Here is a 24,804-nt window from a genome sequence, read left to right as displayed (position 1 = left end):
CTCTAACAGAGCAGCAGTGTATGTGGACTGTCCTGCTGGCACTCTGTCCTTCTACAGAGTCTCCTCTGACACTCTGATCCACCTCCACACCTTCAACACCACATTCACTCAAACTCTTTATCCTGGGTTTAGACTCTGGTCTCGTGGTGCCTCAGTGTCCCTGTGCTGAGTGGAGTGTAAAGAGTGTCTCCTGTTACAGAAACACTCTGACTGTTGAACAGATAGTTCAGTCTGTACATGTCTGTCTCTTTCACTCACAAACACGTTTTCAGATTCATGGATTCAATCAGTTGATGTTTGAAACTCTTCTAAATGATTCCTTGTAAACTTCTTCAGTCACAAACAAACAGGAAGTGATGTCACATGTGTTCCTGTCCACACAGCAGAATGAGTCTATTGCTGACAGTGATGTACAAACAGAGTGAGCATTTCTGAGGCCCAAAATAAACTGAGTAGTTCACTGAATGAACAATGGACTGTGAGCTCAGTTCCTTCATCATTAGTATGGATTATATATGTATATGTATTATATTAGTATCATATATATCAGGTGCTGCTGCTTTCAGTCATTGTGCAAATGTGCTGTTTGTAAGCTTGTAAAGCTGCAGTCAGCTGAGACTGAAGAAGTCACCTGATCAGTGAGCAAACGTTTCTGAAAACGTCCAGATGAACAGAATCAACCTTTTGGGATCAGCCAGCAATGCAGCATCATTGTTGTTCAGCTTCAGAGGTTTGCAGGAATGAACTGATGACCAGAAACAGCTGCAAAGTCCAAGAAAATACCAGCTGGAGTTCAGCTGCATTTGAAGAAGTCAAAGAAAAGTAAGGATGGCAAAGGGCGACGTTTTCTTCCAAAGAGCTGCAAACATGGTCGACGCCTCATTAGAAGAATCATCTGGACATTTGTGAGGAACTCTGACCAAGAAAGCAACGTCACACAGATCCAACAGACAGTTTCCATGACTGCAAGTGTTGAGTGGAAAAATGCTACATTGCATTATTGCATCCTCTCACCACAGGAGGCGCTGTTGGCACCACTGATTGCTGATCAGCTGTTCTCTGATGATCTGATTGATACTGTGAATAACGGGACTCACTGAACTCTGTGACACAGTGAAGATTACAGAGTTTAACTTCAACATCTGACTGACGTCACACAGACAGAAGGATGAACCAGTGAGGCACAGAACACAGTTACTGGAGATACTGGATCAGCTCCATGTGAACCTCTGATGGAGAAGCTGCTGAGCCAGAGAAACATCAGGACATGACAGCAGCTGCACTTATCTAACAACATGTAGCAGAGCTGATCTATGTTAGAGGATCTATCACAGCAGCTGAAGCCAAAGTCCAACACTGGATACCAGCTGAGCCTGTGCTGAGTGTAGTGTTACAGGAAAAGGGCAGAAACACTGGTAGCTCCCAGTGATGCTGACTGGGGCACAGAGCTGAATGATGCAGCATCAGGACACTGTTTCAGTCTGACTGACAGAGAAACCTGTAGCTGTATCTACATGTGAGGCAGAGGCCACACAAGCAGCTTTCTATGTTTCACAGTGACTGAGATCTTCAGTGGGGGTGGACATGCTCCTGTACAGAGCTCTGAGGAGAACCAAGGTGCAGTCAAAGAGTCCAGTCTGTCCTCACAGATGTGAACATGTGCTTTCATCAGGTCTGCTGTCAGCTAGCAGGCTCACATCAGAATCACTGTTCCTGAAAAACACAGTCTGTGTGACATCATCAGTCAGCTGATGGTCCCAGATCTGAATGGTTTCTGTCTCTACTGAGGAAGTCAGAGAATATCACTGAGGTGTGGATCAGGTCTGAGTGAGCTGTGGAGGGACAGCTTTAAACAGTCCACAGGTCTCACGTCCTGCTCAGTCTGGTAGCAGATACCTCGTATTGTTCCAGATGTGCTGACATCAGCAGCAGCACAGCTGTGTGATACCATGAATCTCAGTTATTGATCCAACACACAGTAAATACAAAGATGAGGTTCTGAGAGTAATCATTATGAGTCTGAACACATGATCACTGAATGTTAGTCTCCACAATAATAAGCTAACACAAGCAAACACAGCTTTCAGCTCTTATTTTGAAACTGGCTTATTTAGAGAGCTGTGATGTGAGCGTGCCTGGCTCTGAGGCACTTGGGTCAGCCTCTGTTGTTTAGAAGTGTTACAGACTGTGAATGACACAGACCTGTCAGTTTCCATGTTTGTCTGTAACACAGCTCAGGGCTCCATGCTGAACGCATCCATCCAGTGTTATTGATCCAGGACTGATACCAGCATTGGGATCAATACTACAACACACAATCACATCTGTCCACGTGATGCAGTTTGAAGAGCAATCAGATGTCTCTGTATGAGGAGGCGGGGTCACAGGAGGTTCACAGAAACTCTGCAGCAGCATCATCAGCTCACATGGAAACTTTGATGATTCACTTCTGTGGTGTTTTTACAGAAACACGTCACAAAATTAGCTCCACCTGTTTTGTGAGCTTTGAGTTTCTTGTCTTCATCCTGGATTCTTGTGTTGCTGTTTTTACACACAGCAGATATTTCCTGGTTGCTTCCTTGATGACCACATGAAGCTTTCTGAAACTTGGATTGAAAACGCTTCATTACTCAAAGCTTTCCAACACAGGCCTCTGTGCTGCCATCTGGTGGACAAACATATGAAGTGCAGCGTGAAGCTGCAAATGAAACTGCTTCAGCTACGTTTATATATAACATACTATAACCTATATAATGTGGAGATCAGGGAAATTATTTTGTTGCTACTGTTAATAATCATCATCATTACCATTGCATTAATAATATAATCTACAGCATTGATATTGCATTCAGATGTTTAAACATTTTGGTACCCAATTAGCCTTTACTACAGGTGCAGTTATAACCACTTTAAACTGTTGAGTTGAATCTATGATCTTAAATGCTTTTGAATGCTTGTTATAATCTTAAGTGTGTATGGGCTGATTTTGTTGATTCTGAGTCCACTCTGTGCAAAGTCTTGACAGGAAACTGCAGGTTTGCAGAGCGTGCTTTTGCAAAAGTGAAACTAAAAGCAGAGTGTAAGTGCAGCTTATTCTGAGGAGCTGTTTGGATGATGCTATTTGAATAACCAGGTTGTTCATTATTATCTTTTATACTTTTATATTCTTTTATTAAGCTTCTAGTAGAGGTTCTTGATTAAAACATTTATTCAATATACTACATATATAGTTTTAGTAAACTGCTGACACATTTGAGAGTGGCCTCTGTTTGACTGCGAGCGTTAGTAGGTGAGAGGTGACACAGAGTGCCAAGTGAGGTCGTGACACACACACACACATAGTAGATACATTCAGTTATAGGTGAGAGGTTAATCATGTTTGCTTGCAACTGCGGGCGTGCAGAAGTGGTATCTTACTGCAGAGCATGGTCTGTGGTTTTGGAGAAGCGGCAGTCAAAAGGTTGACAGGAAACATCTGCCATGAAGATAGAGATAATGTTCTTTTCAAACTGTGTTAAAAGTCATTGTGGTTTTGATTTGACGTATGTATGTATGTATCTGTGTGACGTTGAAGGGGCGTCATTAAATTCAAACCCCGATGGTATAAAATATCTGTTTATGCTTTGATTAGTCGGAGATCAGCGCTGTCTGCGTACGGCGCTGGTCCCCCCACGCGTGTGTTCATTAAAATCAATTGTTTGACCAAGCTCTTCTGGACCTGGTTGTTTGTACTCTCCTTCCTCAATATTTGAACCTTAACAATAACTATATGTATAGTGTATTATGTAGGTGTTAGAGCTGGGGGTAGAACTGCTGATGGCCTGGTTGTTATTTATGTTCCCCATGGTTCACCAGCTCTCACACAACATCAGCACCAATGATCCACGTCCTTATAAACCTCTGAATCAGGTCCTGAAGCAGTGACGTCCTGAGTGAAGACCTCACTGATCACATGACTCTGGTCACCTGGACTCAGTGTTTCTGAAGCAGTGTGCTGGGTTTTTAAAAATACGTGGCTGCTGCCTGATGTTGGGCCCACAGAGGAAGACGACTCACTCGCTCTTCTTCACTTCCTCCTTAAACATGTGGAAGGAGAGCAAAGTGCTGCCAGACTCTTATTTCTGACAGGAACAGAAGAAACCACAGCAAACTGGTCCAGTTCTTCATCCTCATCACAATCTGTTTATTTCTGATGGTGTCTTCAGTCTGAGGTTTGAAGTTTCCATGTCTGTGTGATGTGTGGTGTGAAGGCTGCTGGTTAAACTGGGACTCACTGTTTAAAGCACTGAGTGCTCATAGAGAGATGCTCCATGAGTCCCAGTACAGACTACAAACATGGTGGAAACTTAGCTTTGATATCCACACACTCTGCACGTCTGTGAGTAACTGTGATGAAGATGTGCAGAGATCTGTGTCCAAACAGGAGAAAGACTGTAAAGACTCTGTGCTTCTAACAGCCTCTGTTAACATATGTGAGGCTGTTTGTTGTTGTTGCCATGGAGCTTTTCACTGTTTGGGTCAGCAGGTCATGTGATCAGGTTTGTTCTGCTGGACGATGGTTCAGTGTCAGGTTTGTTTGCATTCATCAATAAATATCTAAATAAATCAAAGACTCCATGTTTGTTCTTTCATCATGTGACCTCTGCTCATCCATCTCTGTGTGTATCAGGATACATTTGGTTCATAATACACAGAAAAATCAGAGTTATTACCTGTAATAAATGTGAAAGATTCCTGCAGTGATAACCAGGCAGGACTGAAACACATCCAAGCTGTCACCACGGTAACAGCACCGTCCATCCACAGGTGAGGGGAGGAGCAAAAAGAGGGACTTTGACCATTTTATACTAAAAACACTCAACTAATGTTTCTAATATGAAACAAATAAGCCCACATTAATGTGAGCGTTTATTAAATAATAATAATGATGATTTCCTCCTGATCTCATTTCCACAGCAGAGAAAACTGTGGTGTATATTGAGGTGGAGGGTGTGGTCTGTGGCTCAGGTGTAGAGTGAGGGTGGGGTGCACCACAGCAGCATGCTGGGACTGCTGAGGGTGGAGGAGGGAGTGATGATGACATCAGAGCTGCAGCACAGAGACCAGTGAACACACAGTCTGTTCATCTTTGCATAGATACAATATACAGCACAATATTGAATGACAGACACGCTGTGGGAGCTTCCACAGATACACTGACGTCAGCATCCAGAGTCCTCCTGCTGCTCCCCCCTCAGAGCCCCGTGATCAGCACCAACACATTCAGTTAGATGACAGAGTCCAGCTGCAGCTAGAATCAGCTCCCCTCTGTGAACAACAGCACAGCGTCAGTGTTTCACACTCAGTGAAAGGAGGAAACAGCAGAAGAACACCATGTGTGCTACGTTTCCCAGGACACACTACAAACTGCACAAATACAGAGCAGCACGTGGAAGGACCTGGAGCTGCATTTACAGAGCTGCAGACAGCGTGATGTCCTGTATGGACAGGTGGAAGGAACCAAGTCCTCAGCTGGAACACTCGTGTTTGTCCACAGACAGGAAACACAGCAGGAAACTTCCTCACAGAAGTGCAGCTCATGGATAACACACTTCCTGTCAGTCAGAATGAGGCTGCAGCCAAACACAGAAAGGTGTTTTTGTCCAGATGAGCCCAGAGAAGAAACACGAGTGTTCACAGACATCAGAAGCTCAGAGAGGTGAAACATGAGGTTGGAGTCCTCGTCAGCATCCAGAAGAGCTGCTGTGAAACCCTGAGTACTCATGACAGACTCTGATGGCACAAACACATCATGATTCAAACAGAAAGACAAACATGGAGCTCCTGATCCTCCTGCATGAGAACAAGCTGACATGAGCGCTGTGTCTGAGAGTGTCTCCCTGTCACAGTGACAATAACACAGCTGCTGCTCACAGTCATTAAACTGACCTGAGGTCAGCTGTGCTCCTTACATATGAACCATGTGACCTCACATCAGTGCTGTGGATGACTGTAGTCATAGAAGAGTAGAGCTGTAGCAGGTGGTGTGAGGAGGAGGTGGTGTATTCTAGTTAACGCAGTACTGAAACACTCCAGCAGAGGGCGCTGTTAAGTCCTTATTGTAACACAGTTACTGTGTGCAGTTAGACTTCATACATAATCTGCACTTATTTCCATCAGACATGCTGTCAGTAAATGATTGGTTTCTATACATTTCTAAACACAAAACCTCTTCACACTTCTAACATGCACATTTACACAACTAAATGGCAGTATTGATGAAAAGAAACACATTCAACAAATCCATTTAAACCTTAAAACAAACAAAAGGAAGCATCTCTATGGACAAACAAACCCCTCCACTTGGTTTGACCTGCTGATGTCATGTGTGACATCTGCAGGACTTTAAAATGAGGAAATGCCAGGCAGGCGTTTCCCCACACCTGACCCTCATGAAGACTGAAAAGACAAACAAAGTAAGAACAAATGACTTAATCTGTAACATAATAAAATGTAAAGAAACATGTAACTGAGTATTCAGCTTCATTTGCAGAATGTTTGATTTGCCAGCAACTGAATGCTTCCACACACAAACCCGGCATAGTGAGTGAAGCAATGTTACTTAACAAATAGCAAATCATAGCAAATACATAGAAACAGAATAATGTGTTTAATATGCAAAAGAAGAAGAAGAAGTAAACACATATGGGACAAATGGAGACCATTGCAGCTCATCCACCAGTGGGGTAAAAAGAGCAACCAAGAAAGTGGCAGCCTGCACGGCCACAGATGTGCTGGAGGAGCTAGAAGCTCTACCCATGGAGAAACTCCTGGAGAACCTTGCTAAGCCTAACAGGGGACAGGTACTTCTGCCCAACCTGGCAGCCACAAAGTGAACTCATTTAGGTAAAGATAACCACATGCACCTAACCAGCCTGCACTAGCCTGACATTTCTTCCTCCTAAGTAAAAACGAATGGATGGATTGAACTTAGAGTCTCAGCTCAGTTTTCTATTTTGACCACCTGCACCCCAAGATACTCTTTTAAAAAGTGTTGTTTTCAGATCCCTTTGAAGTTCATAAAGGGCCTGTTCATTTTCATTCAGATGTTTTATTACATAAATGTTACTGTTTTCTTTTGATTTATGCTCCCACTACACTGCACCTCTACAAACAACAATGCCACGGACTGTCAGCTGCTTTTACATGCTGTGAACATGAGTAGGTTTGATCAGAGTTTCAATTATCAAAGAAAAGACAAACTGAGCAAAAAGAAGGAAAAAAAGACCAACTTCTTCCCAACTGACAAGAAAAATACTCGTCATGTTTTCATAATAAAGGATCAGGCTCCCCATTTATGACAGCTTGGACCAATAATGTCTGTTACACTGATGCTACTGTAGAGACAGGGTCAACATCTCTATTTAAATATAATTAATATACAAAACACAATGAAAGTTATACATGAATTATTCATTATTTTTACTATTGATAAAATTCATGTATACTAATCAAAGTTATACATGAGTAACGACATTATTAATAATGATTAATAATAATAATTCTAATGCCAACATGATGACTGTTCATAGCTCCTGCTTTGAAATACTGAACTTAAACATTGACCTGATGAAAGATCACAATTCACAGTGGCCCACTGTCAGAATCATTCTGAATATAAACTCATCGAGTTAATCTGAACCTTTCTCAAATGTGCTGTGAATAAATGCTGCTGCAAGCCACTGTGGGAAAGCTGTGTTATTATCATGGAAACATCTGTGACACAGAGGACGAGGACACAAAGGGACGACACGCAGAGGCTGTGTTAAAGTCAAAAATCCAAATCTTTAGTCCTAAACAGGCAGTGGTTACAAACAGGAAGACGAGCAGTCCATTAAACAGTCTACAGGGTCAAACATACAGAGAATTCAAACAGCTATTAAAAACAAATAACTGGACACTGAAAAACTTCAGTGATGTGTGAGGCACCAAAGGGAAGCAGCTGAGTATATTCAATGAATTCTCTTCAAATACAAAGACAGAAACTCCTACAGGCAGCATGCAAACTGAGCAGGATACACAAAGATCAGAGATTACAAAAGAAATCAGAAAAGATTTCAAACTTACTGAGAGCAAGGCCTCTGTTACAAATCTGTCTAATAGAAAAACATGCTGTACAGATACAATACGCTCAGTGTTCATGGTCATTTAAAAACTGGCTCTACCTGAACCACTTCAATATTTTATGAAGTCACTGAGTCGACCATTTCTACAGTTTGTTTCCTTCATTGCAGTTAGAGTGCGGCTGGTAAGGATGAAAACACACACAGAGCGTAAATTGTCTTTGTTAGTAACAAACATCAGCAAAGAAAAGACAAAACACACAAACACTCTCATGATATTCATGAATCATTAGAAAGCATCCAAACATTCTGCTCGTGGACTTTTACAGTCTTATTTGCACTCGCTCATCTTCATAATCATCCTGATCAATACATGACAGGGGAGGCTTTGAGGTAGGCGGGGCTCTCTGCTGATGTCAGCATGAAAGGCAGGACCAGCGTCTGCCACATGTTGGTGAAACATCACAGTACACTGGCGTGGTTTCCTTTCCAGATGTTGGACGTTTGACACTTCAACGTTGAGGCCAACAAGAAGACACAGTTTTGGGTCGGGTTGCTGCAGGGTTTCTAACTGAGCAAAAGCAGAAGCACACAGACCAACAGGGATCAGATGCTGAGTGTTAGAGGAACATCTGTGCTGATCACTGAATGCTGCTGTGGTCTCTTGTTGAAGTTGGCTGGTGGGACAGTCTAATAGTGATATCCTGCCCATCGGAGGAACACTTTTAAAAACACATGCAATACTTTGTTTGTATTACAGTCACAGTTTATCTTATTTTTGTCCTTTAAAAGTGTTGCTGTACTATAAAGTCCTATAATTTGAGGCTAAAATGGCTCAGAGAGTCTCTCTCTCAGAGGATCTCCTTTGAAAGTGGAGACGGCTTTATCCGCTGATCCACGTCACTTTACCTGGATGTTTTCTTTGAAGCTGGATGAAGACTCCTCTCCCTCACTCCTGCTGCAGCTGTGTGGTCCAGTTGGCCTCTGAGGTCACAGTCAACATCTGTAGCAGAAGAGGGGAAATAAAAGTCCAGGTTACCAAAACTGGGAGCTTTTCCAAAATAGAGCGTAACTGGACTTTTTCAGCCTTACAGGCAGATAGTCGTCTGGAGCTGCAGCTTTTTCTTTTTAGCTTTTTCCAATCTCTGCTCTCGGCTTTCTTTGAGAACATGTCTGCTTTCTTGGCATGGGTCTGTCTGCTGTTGGTGAAGAGACTAAATCCACATACTCGCTACTAAGATCTCCTCAAGTAGTCTCAACCAGATTACAGTTTAAGAGTAAATGTCTCCTGAGAGTTTCACCTTGGGGAGATGCTGTCTGGCTAACATGCAATCATGAGCATTAATCTATGAGGTGAAAAAGTAATTTTAAAAGCTCCAGCCACAAGTTTTATTTCATCTGTGTTTTGGTCAGAGTCCCATCAGACCTCCAGAATGGTGTCAGAGTGTTTTCTATCCACGTGATGAGCACAGGCCTCAGGTCCAGACCTCCACGGGCACCATAGCCTCTTTGGAGCTAATAGGTGCAAGAAGGTTTTGTTGGGATAGGAACTGAAGAGGAAACTGACGAGGAAGGCAAGGATCTTCTTCAGCTCCTCCGAGCCGGGACCTCTTTGTGTAGGCCAGCATTGGCCAGGTAGCCCTCCAGCATCGCTGGATGGCCGACAGTGGAAAACCTAGAGGAGTAGGAGAGAAACAGCAGCTTGGAGCATGTCTTTATACTGTTTAGTTTTTAGAGCCACAGACTTTCTTTTAATGTCATTGTTCAGGATCTATGACTGATTATGTATTTATTGTATTCCTCCATGACTGTGTGACAGCAAGTGGAAAAAACCAGCTTCACCTTTGTTGATATGCTTGTAATTTTAATATTGATTAAATGGCCCATGAAATAATAGAAAGCTCATATATGAAAATGTATTTTAAGAAGTAAAATGTTAATCTGAGTACAAAGGAGTACACTCACCTTCTGGTAGATGGAGGTGTAGCGAGCGCTGGTGAACATCCAGGCCTCCTCGTAGAACTGATCACTGATTGGATCCAAAACATCGATGGAGGATCTGTGTAAGCGCTGAGGATCGTCCTGATGGACAGAAGGAGAGTGAGACAAGTGAAGATATACTAAACAACACTGTGACATGAACTGAGCCACACACAGTTTGATTCACAGGTGATTGACACATTATTTGACCACGAGCAATCTTTTCTGGTTTGACGCCGTCTTTGTAGCCAGAAACCAGCTCTCTCCTCGGCTTCCTCCACTACACGCTTCCCCCACGCCAGTCTCCTCCGTCACTATAAAGGGGAGAGTCATGAGCTCCATCACCCTCACCTGTGCCGTCCAACGTCCCGCCACCAGCCTCCACTGCAGCAGGCCAGAGACCACACCCCTGCCGCAATAAGTAAAAGTATATCCTTGCTGTACCCTTAATGCTAAATGTGCTAAATTAACCGCTGCCTTTGCCCCTTTGGGATTATTCTTATGTCACTGGGATGTTGACCTTTGACCTTCACATTAGAGAGATGGGCAGACATAATTAGTGTATGAATTTTAAAGTAACAGGTAATAAAGAGAGTGTAGCAAATGTAGTCAGGTTTATTACTCTGTATCACACATGAGTGCCCGAGGGAGGCGGGGCTGACTGGGGAGACACAGGAAACAGAGAGACAGGGCTGACTCGACATGAAACGATGAAACGTGGGACACGGGAACAGAAACTAAACACAGGCTGAAATGAACACTGAGGGAGGGAGAACTAAGATTACTGAGTGCCTGATAAATAAGAAGAACAAAAAGCAAGAAAAACAAGAGTCAAAGAAAAGCAAAAACACAAAGCATTGGGCCAGGACCCACTGCTGTGACATTTATATGTGATAAAAACATTAAAAACTGCTCAGATGTTGAAATCTTTCTACGTATACTTTAGGTTCAGCTCTCCAGCCTGGCATTTGGTTAAGCATGATTCAAACATTTGATTTTGTTTAACTGGTTTTAATTATAGTTACTTTTTGTGAACATTTGTTGCAGCATTTAAAAATACATCATTTATTTTCAAACTTTTATTTGATTTAGAGCATCATATTTGACCAACGTAAATGTTTTAATTTCATATAAAATAACTGAAACAGTGAACTAAATATCTGAAATCTTTCCTTCCTTAAAAGTTATAATCCTACTTAAGTTATAGTGCAAACGCTTAAGCAACAAATATACTTGATGCTAATTAATTAATATTTCCCTTTGATGTTGCAACTATGCGGTCACTTCTGTCTTTAAACAAAATAATATTTTCCAGTTACAGAAATCATAAAGTCCAAACTAAAGTGCTACTGTTGCTATATGCATTTTATATAAATCATGGATGATGGTCCTGACATGAAGGAAGAGAAAGTTACAGGTTGCATCCTTTGACTTTGTCTCCGTGCCTTTGGGCGATTTTCAGAAGGACAGATGTTTCTGTTCAATTCTTAAATCAATTTTTTCAAACACAAACACTATTTTAAAGCTTCTAGAGAGTAAAATATTAATGATGATTATAATAACAATAATAAAAACAAAAGCTCTCAGATCCATCAAACCAAGCAGCAGAAAGAACAATAACTGAAGAGAAAACTTTAACCTTGTAGACTTCATTATGTTCCAGCTGCTCTACAGACGCTGTGACCTCGAACTTAAGCAGGTCGTAAAGTATGTGCAGCTCAATAACTTCATAATCAGACCCTGTGGTATTTAGGCAGCAGAACAACTAAGAATAACAACTACAAATAATGTTTTTAGGTTTCTGTTGTACTGCAAGGTTCTGTACAGGAGAACCAAACCAAGAGCAAATATTACGTCTCATTTACACCTGAGCACGAAGAGCCATCAACATTTAGCAAATTGAATCATCTTTGTTTAGATGCAAGAAGAATCATATAGAAATGAAAAAGTAGAAATAGAAATCCAGAGCAAAGATATCCTCTAATTCAGCGTAGCACATGTGCAGCTGCTGCGATTCACGTAAGCATTCGGCTCGTCGCTGTTGCAGATTTTTCTCTCGCTGTTCTGGCTCACAGCGCTGCAAACACAAAAATAAATATCCCCAAAGCTGTGAAAGGGAGCTAATTAGTAAGAGTATTGTTACTCTCCGCAGGAGTAGTCCAGCAGTAGAAATCAGTCCAATAACAAGGTGTGTAACATCTAGCAGGGTGACAGAAAAACCCAGGGTAACTTCTAAGGACCTGAACGTCTCTCTCACATTGTGTTTTTTAAACATGCTTCCATTTGTCACTTCAGTCTTTACTCTGAAATACAGGAAGAGAAATCATGGCTGAAACAATTTCTCATGAAACCAGGGGTGTGGTCCAACAGTCAGTTTGGTGAGGAAGGTTCCTAACTGAGAGAAGTGACCCAGAAGTATCTGTGTAGCAGCCACAATGAATCCAGATCATGAGCTTTATTAACTGATCAAAGTCTCTTCTTTCATCTTCTGTATCATTCAGTTTGCATTGGTAATGCCCATTATTGTAATGCTTTTTTAAGACCAGCAAAACTTTATTTCACTTTGGGTTAGCTGGGATAAGTGATGGATGGAGGGAATTTTACTTCAGCCACAGAAATCCTAAACAGGAAGGAGGAGCAGAGTTACAGTGGATCACTATCCAGCAGGGAAACAAGGTTTATTTCAATTTCTTGGCCATGAGTGAGATTTACTGAGTGGGCAAATTAGGGAGACGACACCATCAGATCCCGAGCCCTCCATGTGTTAATCAAGAGACGGCTGCTGTGCTACATCCATAAATAATGAATAAATTAGGAGCTAAAGCTGAAAGGACAGTTTATTTGTACCATCTTCACGTGAACACATTCAAGAACATCACAGATGAAGAAACATTAAAAACTTCCACACTACATAAAGCAAGAAAAATAGTTTTTCTTTCAGGTGGTTTCAGAAAAACAGAAACATCAAACATCTCCAAGACTCTCTTTGAAAGAACTAAAAACCTTTGTTCTCATGGTCCAATCATGAGTGAACTCCCCGATGAAGCCTTGTGTGCTAAAACATGTCAGAGTTTTAAAGGTTAAACATGAGTTTCCAAAACGTTTTGCTGGAGAACAATGAACTATTTGACTGAGTTTCAATCATTTACAGACGAGCAAAACCAGGACAGAGAAAAAAGGACAAAACTGACTCAGTAAAACAACAGAAAAGAAGATCCCATGTAGATCTGTATTATGTAGAAGTTCAGCCCAGCAACCAGTTCAGTTCAACACAGGTTTAAATGATTCTATCTGAACTCTGTGGAGCCTGATCTCAAGCTTTTTGAGTCTGACACAGAAACCAGAGGATCTTTCTGTGTCTTCAGATTCACTGTGATCCAGTGATGGGAGTGATTTCAGCCCTGAGTGATCGCGCTGATGTTTGCACAGAGCAGACAATGAGGTGAATGTTTGGGCACATTGGTAACAGTGAAACAGTTTATTAGTAACGTGGGATCGTTTGTGTGCAGAGTATGAACTGAGATTCCTGAAGCTCTTGTCACACTGGTCACAGCTGTAGTTTCCTTCCATGTGTGTACGTTCATGAATGTTACGATTACCTGACTGTGAGAAGCTTCTCTCACAGTGTCTGCACTTGTGTGGTTTCTCTCCTGTGTGGACTCGTTTGTGTAATTTAAGGTCCCTTGCAGTGGTGAAGGATGACCCACACTGATCACAGAGGTGCTTTTTAACCCCACTGTGAATCAGTTCATGTTGTTTTAACTCACTTGTTGTGGTGAAGCTTCTCCCACATTCTTTGCAGTATTTCAGTTTGTCTCTAGTGTGTCTACGTTGATGTACTTTTAGGGTAATTTGCTGACTGAAGGTTTTTCCACAGAGGTCACAATGAAAGTCTTTCCCACCACCACAGTGATGACAGGGTTGAGAACTGGATCCATCTGTGTCGCTCTGCTTCTAAACAAAGACACAAAGACAGTGTAAGTCAGTCCTTCAACATTTGTATCCTGAACGTCGCCTGAAATAAAGAGCATCTCTGCAGACGTCCAACTACATTTGACTGTTTCAGTTAACACACTCAGTTTACTGGGCTGCAATAACTACAATACTACCACCATAATACTACAGTAATACTAAAATCATAACTGAAAGGAAAATCTGAATAATCACTCAGAGCTGCTTTTCCATGCAGTAGAATTGCTAACATGCTAACACAGTTTAATGAGCAGAGTTGTTCCAAACAGTCAGGCTAAAATGACAAGATAACAATATAAATACATACCTCACAGTAGCTGCACTTGTAGAGTCTCTTTCTGGTGTGGATCTGTTGGTGTCGTCTCAGGTGACGTGGAGATTTAAAAGTCTTCTCACACAGGTCACATTGATAAGGTCTCTCCTCAGTGTGGGTAAACATGTGTTGTTGTAAGTCTGTGTGAGTTATAAACTCTTTGCCACACTGTTCACAGCAGTACACATCATGTCTGGTGTGAATGCGTAGGTGTGTATTTCGGTTCCCTCTCCGGCTGAAAGTTTTTCCACAGATGTCACAGCTGTATGCCTTAATTCCAGAGTGGGTAACTAGATGCCTCTGTAAGTTGCTACTTTGAGTAAAAGCTCTGCCACACTGATCACAGCTGTACGCTTTAACTCCACTGTGGATGAGTTGGTGTGTTTTTAGGTAACCCTTCCAGGAAAAAGACTTTCCACACAAGTCACAGCTGAACGGTCTCTCTCCAGTGTGGATGACCTGATGCTGTTTTAGTTTAGCCCTCACAGTAAAACCCTTCCCACACTCGTCACAGGTGTGTTTTTTCTCTCCCTTTCTTCTGTGAGGTTTGTCGGCCTCCTGAGAGCGCTGACTTCTGGCTCCATGTTGGTCCTGCAGTGACAGAGATACAAACAGAGGCAGTGAGTGAAATGCAGTCGTGGAACAAACTCAACCTTCAAACTCCATTAACACTAGTTTTAAACCTGAAGGTGGAGCGTGGCACCAAACACCTTAAAGGTCTCTTATCCCCACCTGCTGGTAGTTCTAACACATTACATCCAACCTGCTGTTAAAGATAATTCATGACTGTTCAAACACTAAAATCATGCCCATCCCTCCTGATTGTACACACACACACACACACACACACACACACACACACACACACACACACACACACACACACACACACACACACACTATTTTATAATTTAGATTATTTTGTTGTTTCCTATTACATATTTCTATAATTTGTATAGATTTATACAGAATTATTCAGTGATAATAAATCCTATGTTTGTTTATTCTAAAGGAACCCCGTTAGCTTCCACAACAGATGTTGCTCGTCTTCCGTCAAATACTCACATAAAATATTACACAATAAAGTGGATTCAAGATATCCACATAATTTCACTCTTACATCCACAGTGAGGTTTCACAATTGTTCAAATATAAGCAATCAATAATAATAATAATAATATCAATAACATTGAGGCACATTACACAAATTTCAAAAACAAATCATGTCTTACAATATTTACAACAACTAAAAGCTCTGTAAATCGGCTTTTAAGTGTTCATTGAAGTTTTGAATAATTCTCTAATTTTTTAAGGCAACTTATTCCACTTAAAAGTTGCTCTAAATGTAACAGTTTTACAAACGTTACTTTTAACTCGAGCATTTACTAAATTGCAGCTTGTTGAAAACTGTGTAATATGATGATGTATTTCATCTGGATACTGCAGCTGAGCAGAATAAATGTGGTGTGTTTAACAGAATTGCTTTCTTTAGAACTACAAGTAAGCCATAGAATATTTTAGCCTGTACAGGAAGCCAAGAAAGGTTATTATGCATTTGATCAATATTAGTATAGTATGAACATCTTCACACTAATCTGGACGCCTTATTCTGGACTAACTGAAGTCTGTTAAGATCTGTCTTATTAGCTGCTGACCAAATGATTGAACAATACTCCAGATGAGACATTACTAGTGCATTAATGACATCTTTCATAATGAAGAAGTGATACACAAAGAGCATTTCATAGCCATAGCTATGCCTTGTCAGCAGAGTTATGTGACATTAGTGATGTTTGTACTTTCAGCGTTAACTTGGTTTTAAAGCCTTTAAAATATACGCCGTTCAATAGTCGACCTTAATCTGACAGAGATGTGATGATTTTGTGGATAATTAAAGTCAGTCATATATCCACAAACACAACAAGCTGAAAGTCAGTGATGCTGCTCGGTTTGCAGTCCTGAACATCACGGCACAAGCAGGATTCACTGCACTGTTAATGTTAGCTGTGTTATATTGCTGCCTCTGTTCGGTGGTGTCGAGCCAAACGCACTTTAACGTGTGTTTGAACGAGCTGACGGTTCACTCGTTAAGCTGAAAGAAAGATGCTTTAATCACAGCAGTCACACATGTGTCCACTGCACCATCTGGAACTCTTCTTGTTTACACTCGTAATAACACAAACACTAAATCCTGCTTCTCTGCTGCTGTTGTGTAGCAGTGTGTACACCTGAGACTGTCACCTGTCTGTCTGTCCTGCACTCTCTCTCTGTTTCTTTCTCTCTGATTGTGGAATAAAAGTATGAACATGTGTTTATAAGTTACACTTGTGTTTGAATCCTGCAGCTTATCACACATTTGATTTCCATGTGTGACGACTGCAAGTGTCCAGAGTGAGGACAGACTGAGGGACCCACTGCTGCACATCATCTGTGAGGCTTTGCAGCCCTGATGATCCACCAGGACAAACTCAGCAGTGTGTGAGGAAGAGGAGGAGGAAGAGCCAGCAGCAGCTGACAGATGGAGAGAATAGACAGACTGTTCCCTGTTTGTGAAGGACTGCTAGGAAAGTTTAACATAACTGTCTGTGCTGAATCAGTCTTATTAGGTAATGTTCAAATAATGTGATCATCCCAGTGTTTTCAGTGTGGGAGAAAGTACTCAGGGCCTTCAAGTTACACACTATGAAAGGCAGCAACAAGTTTAATGTTCAGAAACCTAAAGTCTGTATCAGCAGCAGGATGGAGCTAAAAATAAATGTTGGTTTCAGTTCTATGAAGCTTTGAGTATTTTGGATCAGTAGCTGCTGTGTTTGTTGCATCATATTGCTGTAACTGTTTATATGCTTTATATATTCTGAGCTAAGTTGATCTATAGTGTTACATGATACACTCTCAGAAATAATATAAATATATATATATAAATAACTGTTAGTATCATGGTTGCTAGGCAACCTGGGCAGCGCGACGGAGGTTAGACGTCCCATTTCACGAACCTACGAGCCTCGCACTTCGGCCTTAGCGGTCTTTGAGTCCTTGAGGACTTTAAAGCTGCAGAACCTGAATCGGGATACAGCCATGATGATCTCCAGCCTCGTGCTCGCCAACATTCTCACCTGAGTTAAGAAGACGATCACTGAAATGGTCTCAGCAGGTCCTTTGATGACAGCAATGAAATGCAGTGGTAAGGCTGCCACGATTAGTCGACTAGTCACGATTACGTCGACTATCAAAATCGTCGACGACTGATTTAATAGTCGACGCGTCGTTTGAAGCTTTGTAAGATCCCAAAAGCAGGAATAAGTAGCAGGATTTAAGAGTGTAATAACGGACTGAAACAGAAGATGGCAGCACTGCATGTACAAGGATGCCAGCTGCCGTTAAACCCCGAAGAAGAAGAAGCTCTGTCCCAGAATTCATACCGCGGCCCAGCGCAGTTTCCAACAATAGCGGCAGCTAGTTAGTTTTAATATTACTCTTATTATTCTTTCTGGGTCACAAAATAAACGTTTAACATATTTTCAGGCGAGAATGTAGCTGTGTAAACCTCAAATATCGGCTCAGTTTATCAAGACATCACATATTTTCAAAAGCGCTCCGACGTTTTCGGAGAAGTCTGTTACCCACTAGCTCGATAGCTAGCCGGGGGCCATGAGAGCACCGGACTCCCGGCAGATCGTTTTCAAACCCACCGCCCTACTCAGGTTAAACATGATTTATAAGTCACTTAGATAAACTTAAAAATGTTATTGTTTGGCTTTTTTCAGTATTTTATTTGTTCCTGAGTAATTCGGCTGAGTTTATTAAACTTCACCAAAACAATCTGCACATTTAATTAAAATTTAATAAACTACCATCTTGTCTTTATTTTTAGTTAGCACATACCTTAAACACTTAAAGCTGTAAGCTAATGATAGTTATATAAGAGCAGATGCTGCTGGTGCAATAAGCTGTACGTTTTACGTCCAATGGATGATGATCTGATTAGTCAACTAATCGCAAAAATAATCGGTGACTAGTCGACTATCAAAATAATCGTTTGTGGCAGCCCTATGCAGTGGTAAGGCGTTTTGGGGATTAAGTTCGTTTTCATGGCAAAGAAGGACGATGCAGTTCATCTGATCACTCCTCATAACATTCTGGAGTGCAGGCAAAATGCTATTATAAAAACTTAAGCAGCAACTTCTCCAGGTTCCAATATTTATGCAATTCTCAAACCTTTTGGCCACGACTGTATAACCTCTTCTGAAGTTTAGTGGATATTATACATGGTTATGCTCAGGATGTGTCGGCCAGTTTCCACTGGAAACGCCTTTTGGTTAAACTGTCAGCGAGGAATTTGCATTTGCACTGTTACATTTTTATATAACTTTAATGCACATAAACAACAGCTGCTTGTTTCAGTCAAAATACATTGATGGGTTTTTAAAAAGTTGTGCAGCTGTAAAGTATTTTGTCTGGTGTCAATTCTATCGTCAGCTACATCGTTATGGCAAATGTTCAAATGTATATGGTGATAAATATCTTTGGTCATATGGTCCTGCTCTGTCTGTCACCTTCTGTGTTGAGCTCATTGTTTCCTCTGTAGTGGCTGAGCTGAGTCCAAGTAGCTGAAAATGTTCCTCTGCTGCTCCGTCAGACTCTCCTCCTCCTGCTGATCAGCTGGGACACAAAACAGATCTTTGTTAGGCTCCACACTGCACTGAAGAGTCAAAGTGTCTCATATGTTCATCTGACAAGTAAAAGAACACATTTTTGTTTCCCGAGGTGGGCAACTTGTTGGAAACAAACACAAAAGGTTTGAGCACTGATACCTGCCATTGCTGCCATTGAAAGATGCAACGCCAGCAATGTGGATTGTCAAGACTCAAACCAATCATCAAGCAAAGACAACAGGGATCATTTGTTTCTGTTTATTTAGCATTCACAGCATTTGTAGTTGCCTTCTGTGCAGGGGAAGTCCACGCACACTGTGTGGTACCGCCATCCGCAGAAGGTGCATTCAACCTCTGTAAGAGAAACGAGATTGTCTGAGACTGAAATGATATTCACTAAAGAAGTGGTGATTTGTAAAACTTCAAGTGTATGATAAGGTGAAAACAAATACACAACTGCATGTCATGTAGTTGAAGGTTTTTTTTCCTTTGGAAGACCGGAAAACACTGAAAGTTACAAATTAGTCCTTTATTTATCCAGGTAAAAAAAAATCTCATTGAGATTAAAAATCTCATTTCCAAGAGAGACCTGGCGTCATGGCAACACAAGTCACATACCACACAGGTATATAACATTTAAAACAAACACAATATCCCAACATGTGTAACAAATGTATTGTGCTTGAAACAAATTCAGAATAGGTGATAAAGCAGCTGCACATGTGTGTCACGAGTAAATCTGGCTGTATAACAAACAGAAACAAGTGATGCTGCTGTCTTTGCTCAACGGTTGGTTTGAGTCTTGACAATCCACATTGCTGCCATCTTTCAATATGTTGAATGCACCAGTGTAAGTGCAGCCACTCAGACTCAATGTGTTCATAGAAACAGGTGCACATGTGTCACGAGTTCATCCAGCAGTAGCTATGGCACTTGGCCACAGGGGGCAGCAGTGCACTGACCTGCATTCGAGACTGCTCCAGCTGCTCTGTGACAGTCAGTAGATCTGCTACAAATTGCAGATCATATGCAAGTTTTGGAAATGACATTATAAATATTCCTAACTTAGCCACGGCAGCATTGTTGATGTATTACCTATATACTACAAATTATTCCACCTGCTGAAAAGTGGATCTAATGTGGGCGGACTCACACTTAGCAAATAAACCTGTGATGTGAGAATGTAATCAAACTGTTGATCAGAGGCAAAGTAATTTAAAGTTTATGATGCTATCGTCTAATGTTAGCTGACATGATGTTAGCTTGTAAACTTATGTTGTTGTCTGGGTCTCATGTCTGATCTGATGATAATAACTGTGACAACACAGAGATTAAATAAAGGACGTTGGTGGGACTTCTTATGTTAGAACTACAACTTCAGTTAAGGAGTGAGACGTAAGGTGACAAGGAGAATGAAGAGAATGAGAAAGAAGTAACTGGGAAGAGAAAATGAAAACAAAAATTTGAAATGATCAAATTTGTGTTAACAGATGATGGTGATTTTAAAAATTCAAGTAATTTAAAGGTTTTATCCTATTTGTTGTTGTTTTTTTTCATATTCTTCTATTTGCAAGAGGTTATTAATAAAACAGGTTCTCTTTCTGGTTTCTCTTTTTGGACGCACTCTCTACAGCTTATCACATCCAAAATGGCGGATGTCAAGTACAAAACCTCGACAGAAACAATCAGCAAGAATTTTAGCATCAGTCCAAAATAAAACTGTCCAACTACAGAGTTTTAAAATCCAACTAAACTATGAACAGAGATCTTTTACAAATAGGCTATTGATGAGATGACAGTGGTAACAAAAACGTACACATCCGCGCACACAGACAAAATGGCGGGAGAGCGTTTAACGGTCGACCTCATGAGTCCGTTACCGTGAACTATGGAGCGGCAGATTTGTGCTGGAACTGAGCTGCACACAGCTGATGTTAGCCAGGAAACATTACACACTGCTAACGTTACCTTCACACGGAGCTCCACACGGAGACGATCAGCGTCAGGCACAAACACCAAGTTCAGAAAAGAGGAACTTTGAGCAGGAAGGAAAGAGTCAGAGCGGCGTTTGAGGACACGTTTACAACCACGAACATCAGAATCTGTCTGTGCTGCATTCAAGTGCAACTTGGAAACTCACTAATCTCTGTCATGTTGTCCAAAGATGATTTATTTCTGCTGGTTTTCCTGTTTGAAACACAAACATGTGTCAGCACTTTGTTGTTCTTCACCCTGCAGCATTTGAATATTTCAGGAGTAAACTGATCATAAATTCATGAAGTCATGACTGAAAGTGCAGACTGAGAGTGGATCACATGATGTTTAAGGTGTGTCATGTGACATGTTCAGTATTGTCACACATGTCTAGATTGTCCCTGATATCATAGCTGCTCAAACACTGATGATTATATTTGAAGAATTATTCCTGATGGCAGCAAAGTTTGAATGGAGCTCTCTGTCTGTGCTGATTTGTCGCCCTCTGGAGGTCAAAGCACAAACTGCATGATGTCACTGTAACCACCACAGTGACAGGAAGTGATTTTAAATGATGAAATATGTCAGTGATGCTGATAGTGTGTTCATCACAGACGTTCAGGCTTCATGTTGACATGAATCAAAGTTAATGTCATTATGGACCAAGGACAGTACTCTGGGTCTCCTGCAGAACAACTCGAGCTGTGATACCTGAATGAAGAGCCTCTGCTGCTTTAAAGAAGGAGGCTCGAGGCAGCGGTGAGGTGCAGACCAACCAGCTTTTATTCAGCAACTTTAACAGAAGGATCAGAAAAATAAAACTATACAGCACAGTGATGCTGACTGAAGCCACAGCATTAAACTAAACAAGCATCTGATCATCTTTAACAACATCTAATAAATAATGACAACTATTTAATCCTGTATTTCCTACAATAAAGCCTGTTCAGATATTTGTTGCTGATGGAAATGTAAAAGGCTCCCAGGAACCAAAGGACAAAAACAGAGGCAACAGTCACAACTGCAAAGGATCCCCTAACACATAAACTGGTTCGAAGATATTTTCTAGCTCTGCAGAGGAGCTTGATTGCACGGACAGTAAAAAGTGGATTCAATAACAGCAGCGAGCGCTGAGTGATATAACGGTGCTGCGAGCAGCAGTACAAAGGCTCACACAGAGACAGCAGCTACACTGTGTGTGGATGTGATCCACAGTCACAGCTGTGGGTTTCAGTCAGTGTGTCTCTAACTTCATGGTCACATTTCAAAGCTTATTGCAGCCAGAAGATGTTCAAGTAAAAGATTTATTGCTGTACTCGTCTACCAGGATAACAGGAGGTTCATAAAGCTGTGTAATACTTCAGCTTTCCATCATGGAGTAGTAGTTGTGTCCCTTTGTGTTTATTAGTGTGTTCACACGTCTACTTTAACTTCACTCTGTAATGAAAGGATTCAAATCCCTGATAAATACATACATGCTGACTCTGAGTCTCAGTGAAGGAGGAAAGGATGGATGAAGGCAGCCTAGTGTGGGTCATGTGTGTCCAGCAGTCATCCAGGGCCTGGATCCATCTGTAACAGGAAGACAAAGTCCAGCCTGTAATCATCCTATCAGGCACAGCGTTTCCATCCAGCATCCTGACGACGCTAACAACCCGTCAAACGTCTCCTCTGGTCCACAGAAGTCACACTTCCTGTGTCATGTTTACCTTTTTAAGTGTGCTATTCAAGCCTGTGTGACCAACTCTGACTCTCCAGATTCCATCCTGGTCTCTGCTGCAGCTTCTTCTACACGACTGTTTTCTGTATAATAATATCTGCCTTTCCCGTCTCTGTCCCAGTGTGCCTGCCACTCGTCCTTCATCTTTACCTTCATTATACTCTTCACCTCACTTTCACTGTATTTTATAGTCAAACCTGCACGACTTCTTCTTGCTGCACCTTTTTAAACTTATCGTCCTGTTCATTGCATCAACACCGATATTCACAGGGAGCCATAAGAAATCCACTTCTATCCCTCTGTGTTTGATTCTATACAGTAAATGAAGTATATCAAAAACAATATGTTGCCTAGAGTCTGAAGACATATCACCTGTACTCACTAGCACGCTGCTAGAGTCCCAGCAAACCACATACCTCCATATTAGTGCGTCCTCCACCCAGTTCAAGCCAGTAACATCACTACCAGCTCCCAGTATAAACTGCCACATCATCTGTAATTCTTTTACTCATCACCAAACTTATTTGTGGGAGAACAAATGCAGCAGCCGTTCTTTTATCTGACAGTGTTGACGCATCAGTAAATATCCTCACATGACCTGAGGACTTTCCCACTATATGAACCTGCTTTTAGTCGCCCCTCCTCCCTCGCCACAAGCTTCCTTTACAACATAACTTATAAAAAACAACTTTATTGACAATCAGCAATAACAATTACAGACAGTCTAGAAGAAGAATCACATGATCAAGGAGCAGAAGTTTATGGTTTTAATAGCTTTTACATTTTGGGAAAGTTTTAAAAACATTGTTTGGTTTTCTTTCTAAAGCATTGAAAGGACGGCTTTGCATCAGAACAGTAAGATCAGCAAATGAATCCATTAAAGTTCTTTTGCCTTTTTTGCAAAAGAAGCCAAACAACATTTGTGTCACAAAGAGAGACTTCAGAACAGATCAAAGATCACAAACATCAGGCACTGATGGAAACAGCCAAACACAGAAACAGAGGCACCAGCAGGTGAAGGAGGCCTGTTGTAGAAATGACTCTGAGTGCTCAGGTAGAAACACATGAAGAACCAGTGCGTCTAATATTTGGAAACCAATCTGTGTTTGAGCGTCCTGGATGAAACACAGATCATGTTGCAGAGCGAGGACGTCGTCTTTCCTCCCGAGTGTGTAACTACAGGACGTGTGCAGAAGGTTTAATCGTCCTCCTGACAGTTACTGATGAACGAGTCCTTCAGGGAGGCTCCAGGATCACTGTGGCTTTTACCAGCTGCTGCTAAACTGAGAGGTGTTGCTGCTTCATGTGTGAAGATGTCTGCATGGCTTTAACAGTGCAGACGTTCCTCATGTGCACCCATTTCATATGTTTTATTGTGATGTTTAGTAACATCTGCTTCCCTCCTTCAGGCAGACGATAAAGTGAGCTCAGCCTTAAACATGTGGAGAGAACGTTTGACCGACAGTCCTGGGACGACTGCAGAACAATGGTTTGTTTTTAATGATAAAGTTTCATAATGGAAATAAATGCTGAGCCTGTTTCATGATGTTGGCCCTGCAGCATCAGGCAGGATTAATACTGTAACAAACGTGTGTCACAGTTATAATGACTTTAAATGAAGACTTGGGTTGGATGGAGATGTCAGCTGGATTTGTGCTGACTGTCACTTTAAATGTTTTCAGTTCAGCTTCTAAATCTACTTTTGTATAATGTTTGCTGAGTTTTGCACTTCATGACGCTTTTAAGAAGAGCCAATAAATCCTGACTTTACACAAAAATAAAGGTTTAATGTGTTTAGTGTGACAGTGGAGGAGAGCGCACATAATAAGAGTCATTAACAGAATGGTGACAATTATAATCTGTCTCATTTCAGCTCACGGGCACAACAGACTACAGAGCAATCAAAGCACCAGTTAAACGTCCATGTGACCGGCTTACAGCCAATGAACAATCAGTCCCCACTGTCCCCACCGACATCACTGTACTGGAAAGACTGTGCTGCCATGGTCAGAGATGAACTGGTACTAAAATGTAAGGCAGCTGATGTGTGTGGCCTTAGCAGCACAAATGCATCACGGCTGCAACGCTGCA

The 24,804-nt window shown here is 41.5% G+C and overlaps 3 protein-coding genes across 6 annotated transcripts in view; 1 reads left to right on the top strand and 2 right to left on the bottom strand.

Moving 5' to 3' along the window:
• The window catches only part of LOC146606852 (NLR family CARD domain-containing protein 3-like), a 37,020-nt gene extending 36,851 nt beyond the window's left edge, over positions 1–169 (top strand). For both annotated transcript variants that reach the window (XM_085349238.1, XM_085349237.1), the window contains one exon: positions 1–169. This exon is cut by the window's left edge and continues 382 nt beyond it. In XM_085349238.1, coding sequence (XP_085205364.1) covers positions 1–169 — 169 coding nt within the window.
• Positions 1–24,804, bottom strand: part of LOC146606847 (protein NLRC3-like) — a 1,106,670-nt gene that overhangs the window by 657,888 nt on the left and 423,978 nt on the right. The gene's annotated exons all lie outside the window — the stretch shown is intronic.
• On the bottom strand, positions 8,889–22,857 carry LOC146606851 (uncharacterized). Its single transcript, XM_085349287.1, has 5 exons — positions 22,745–22,857; positions 22,469–22,565; positions 10,068–10,184; positions 9,529–9,777; positions 8,889–9,105 (listed from the first exon to the last, which is right to left on the bottom strand). The coding sequence occupies exons 1-5, from the start codon at positions 22,855–22,857 to the stop codon at positions 9,052–9,054; spliced, it is 630 nt and encodes a 209-aa protein (XP_085205413.1). The 3' UTR covers positions 8,889–9,051.

This window comes from Diplotaxodon limnothrissa, unplaced genomic scaffold (assembly GCF_057381915.1).
Source record: "Diplotaxodon limnothrissa isolate DT_005_m unplaced genomic scaffold, D_limnothrissa_male_GT1.1 unmapped_scaffold_4, whole genome shotgun sequence".
Taxonomy (NCBI): Eukaryota; Metazoa; Chordata; class Actinopteri; order Cichliformes; family Cichlidae; genus Diplotaxodon; species Diplotaxodon limnothrissa.
This window is presented reverse-complemented; position numbering and strand designations above follow the sequence as displayed.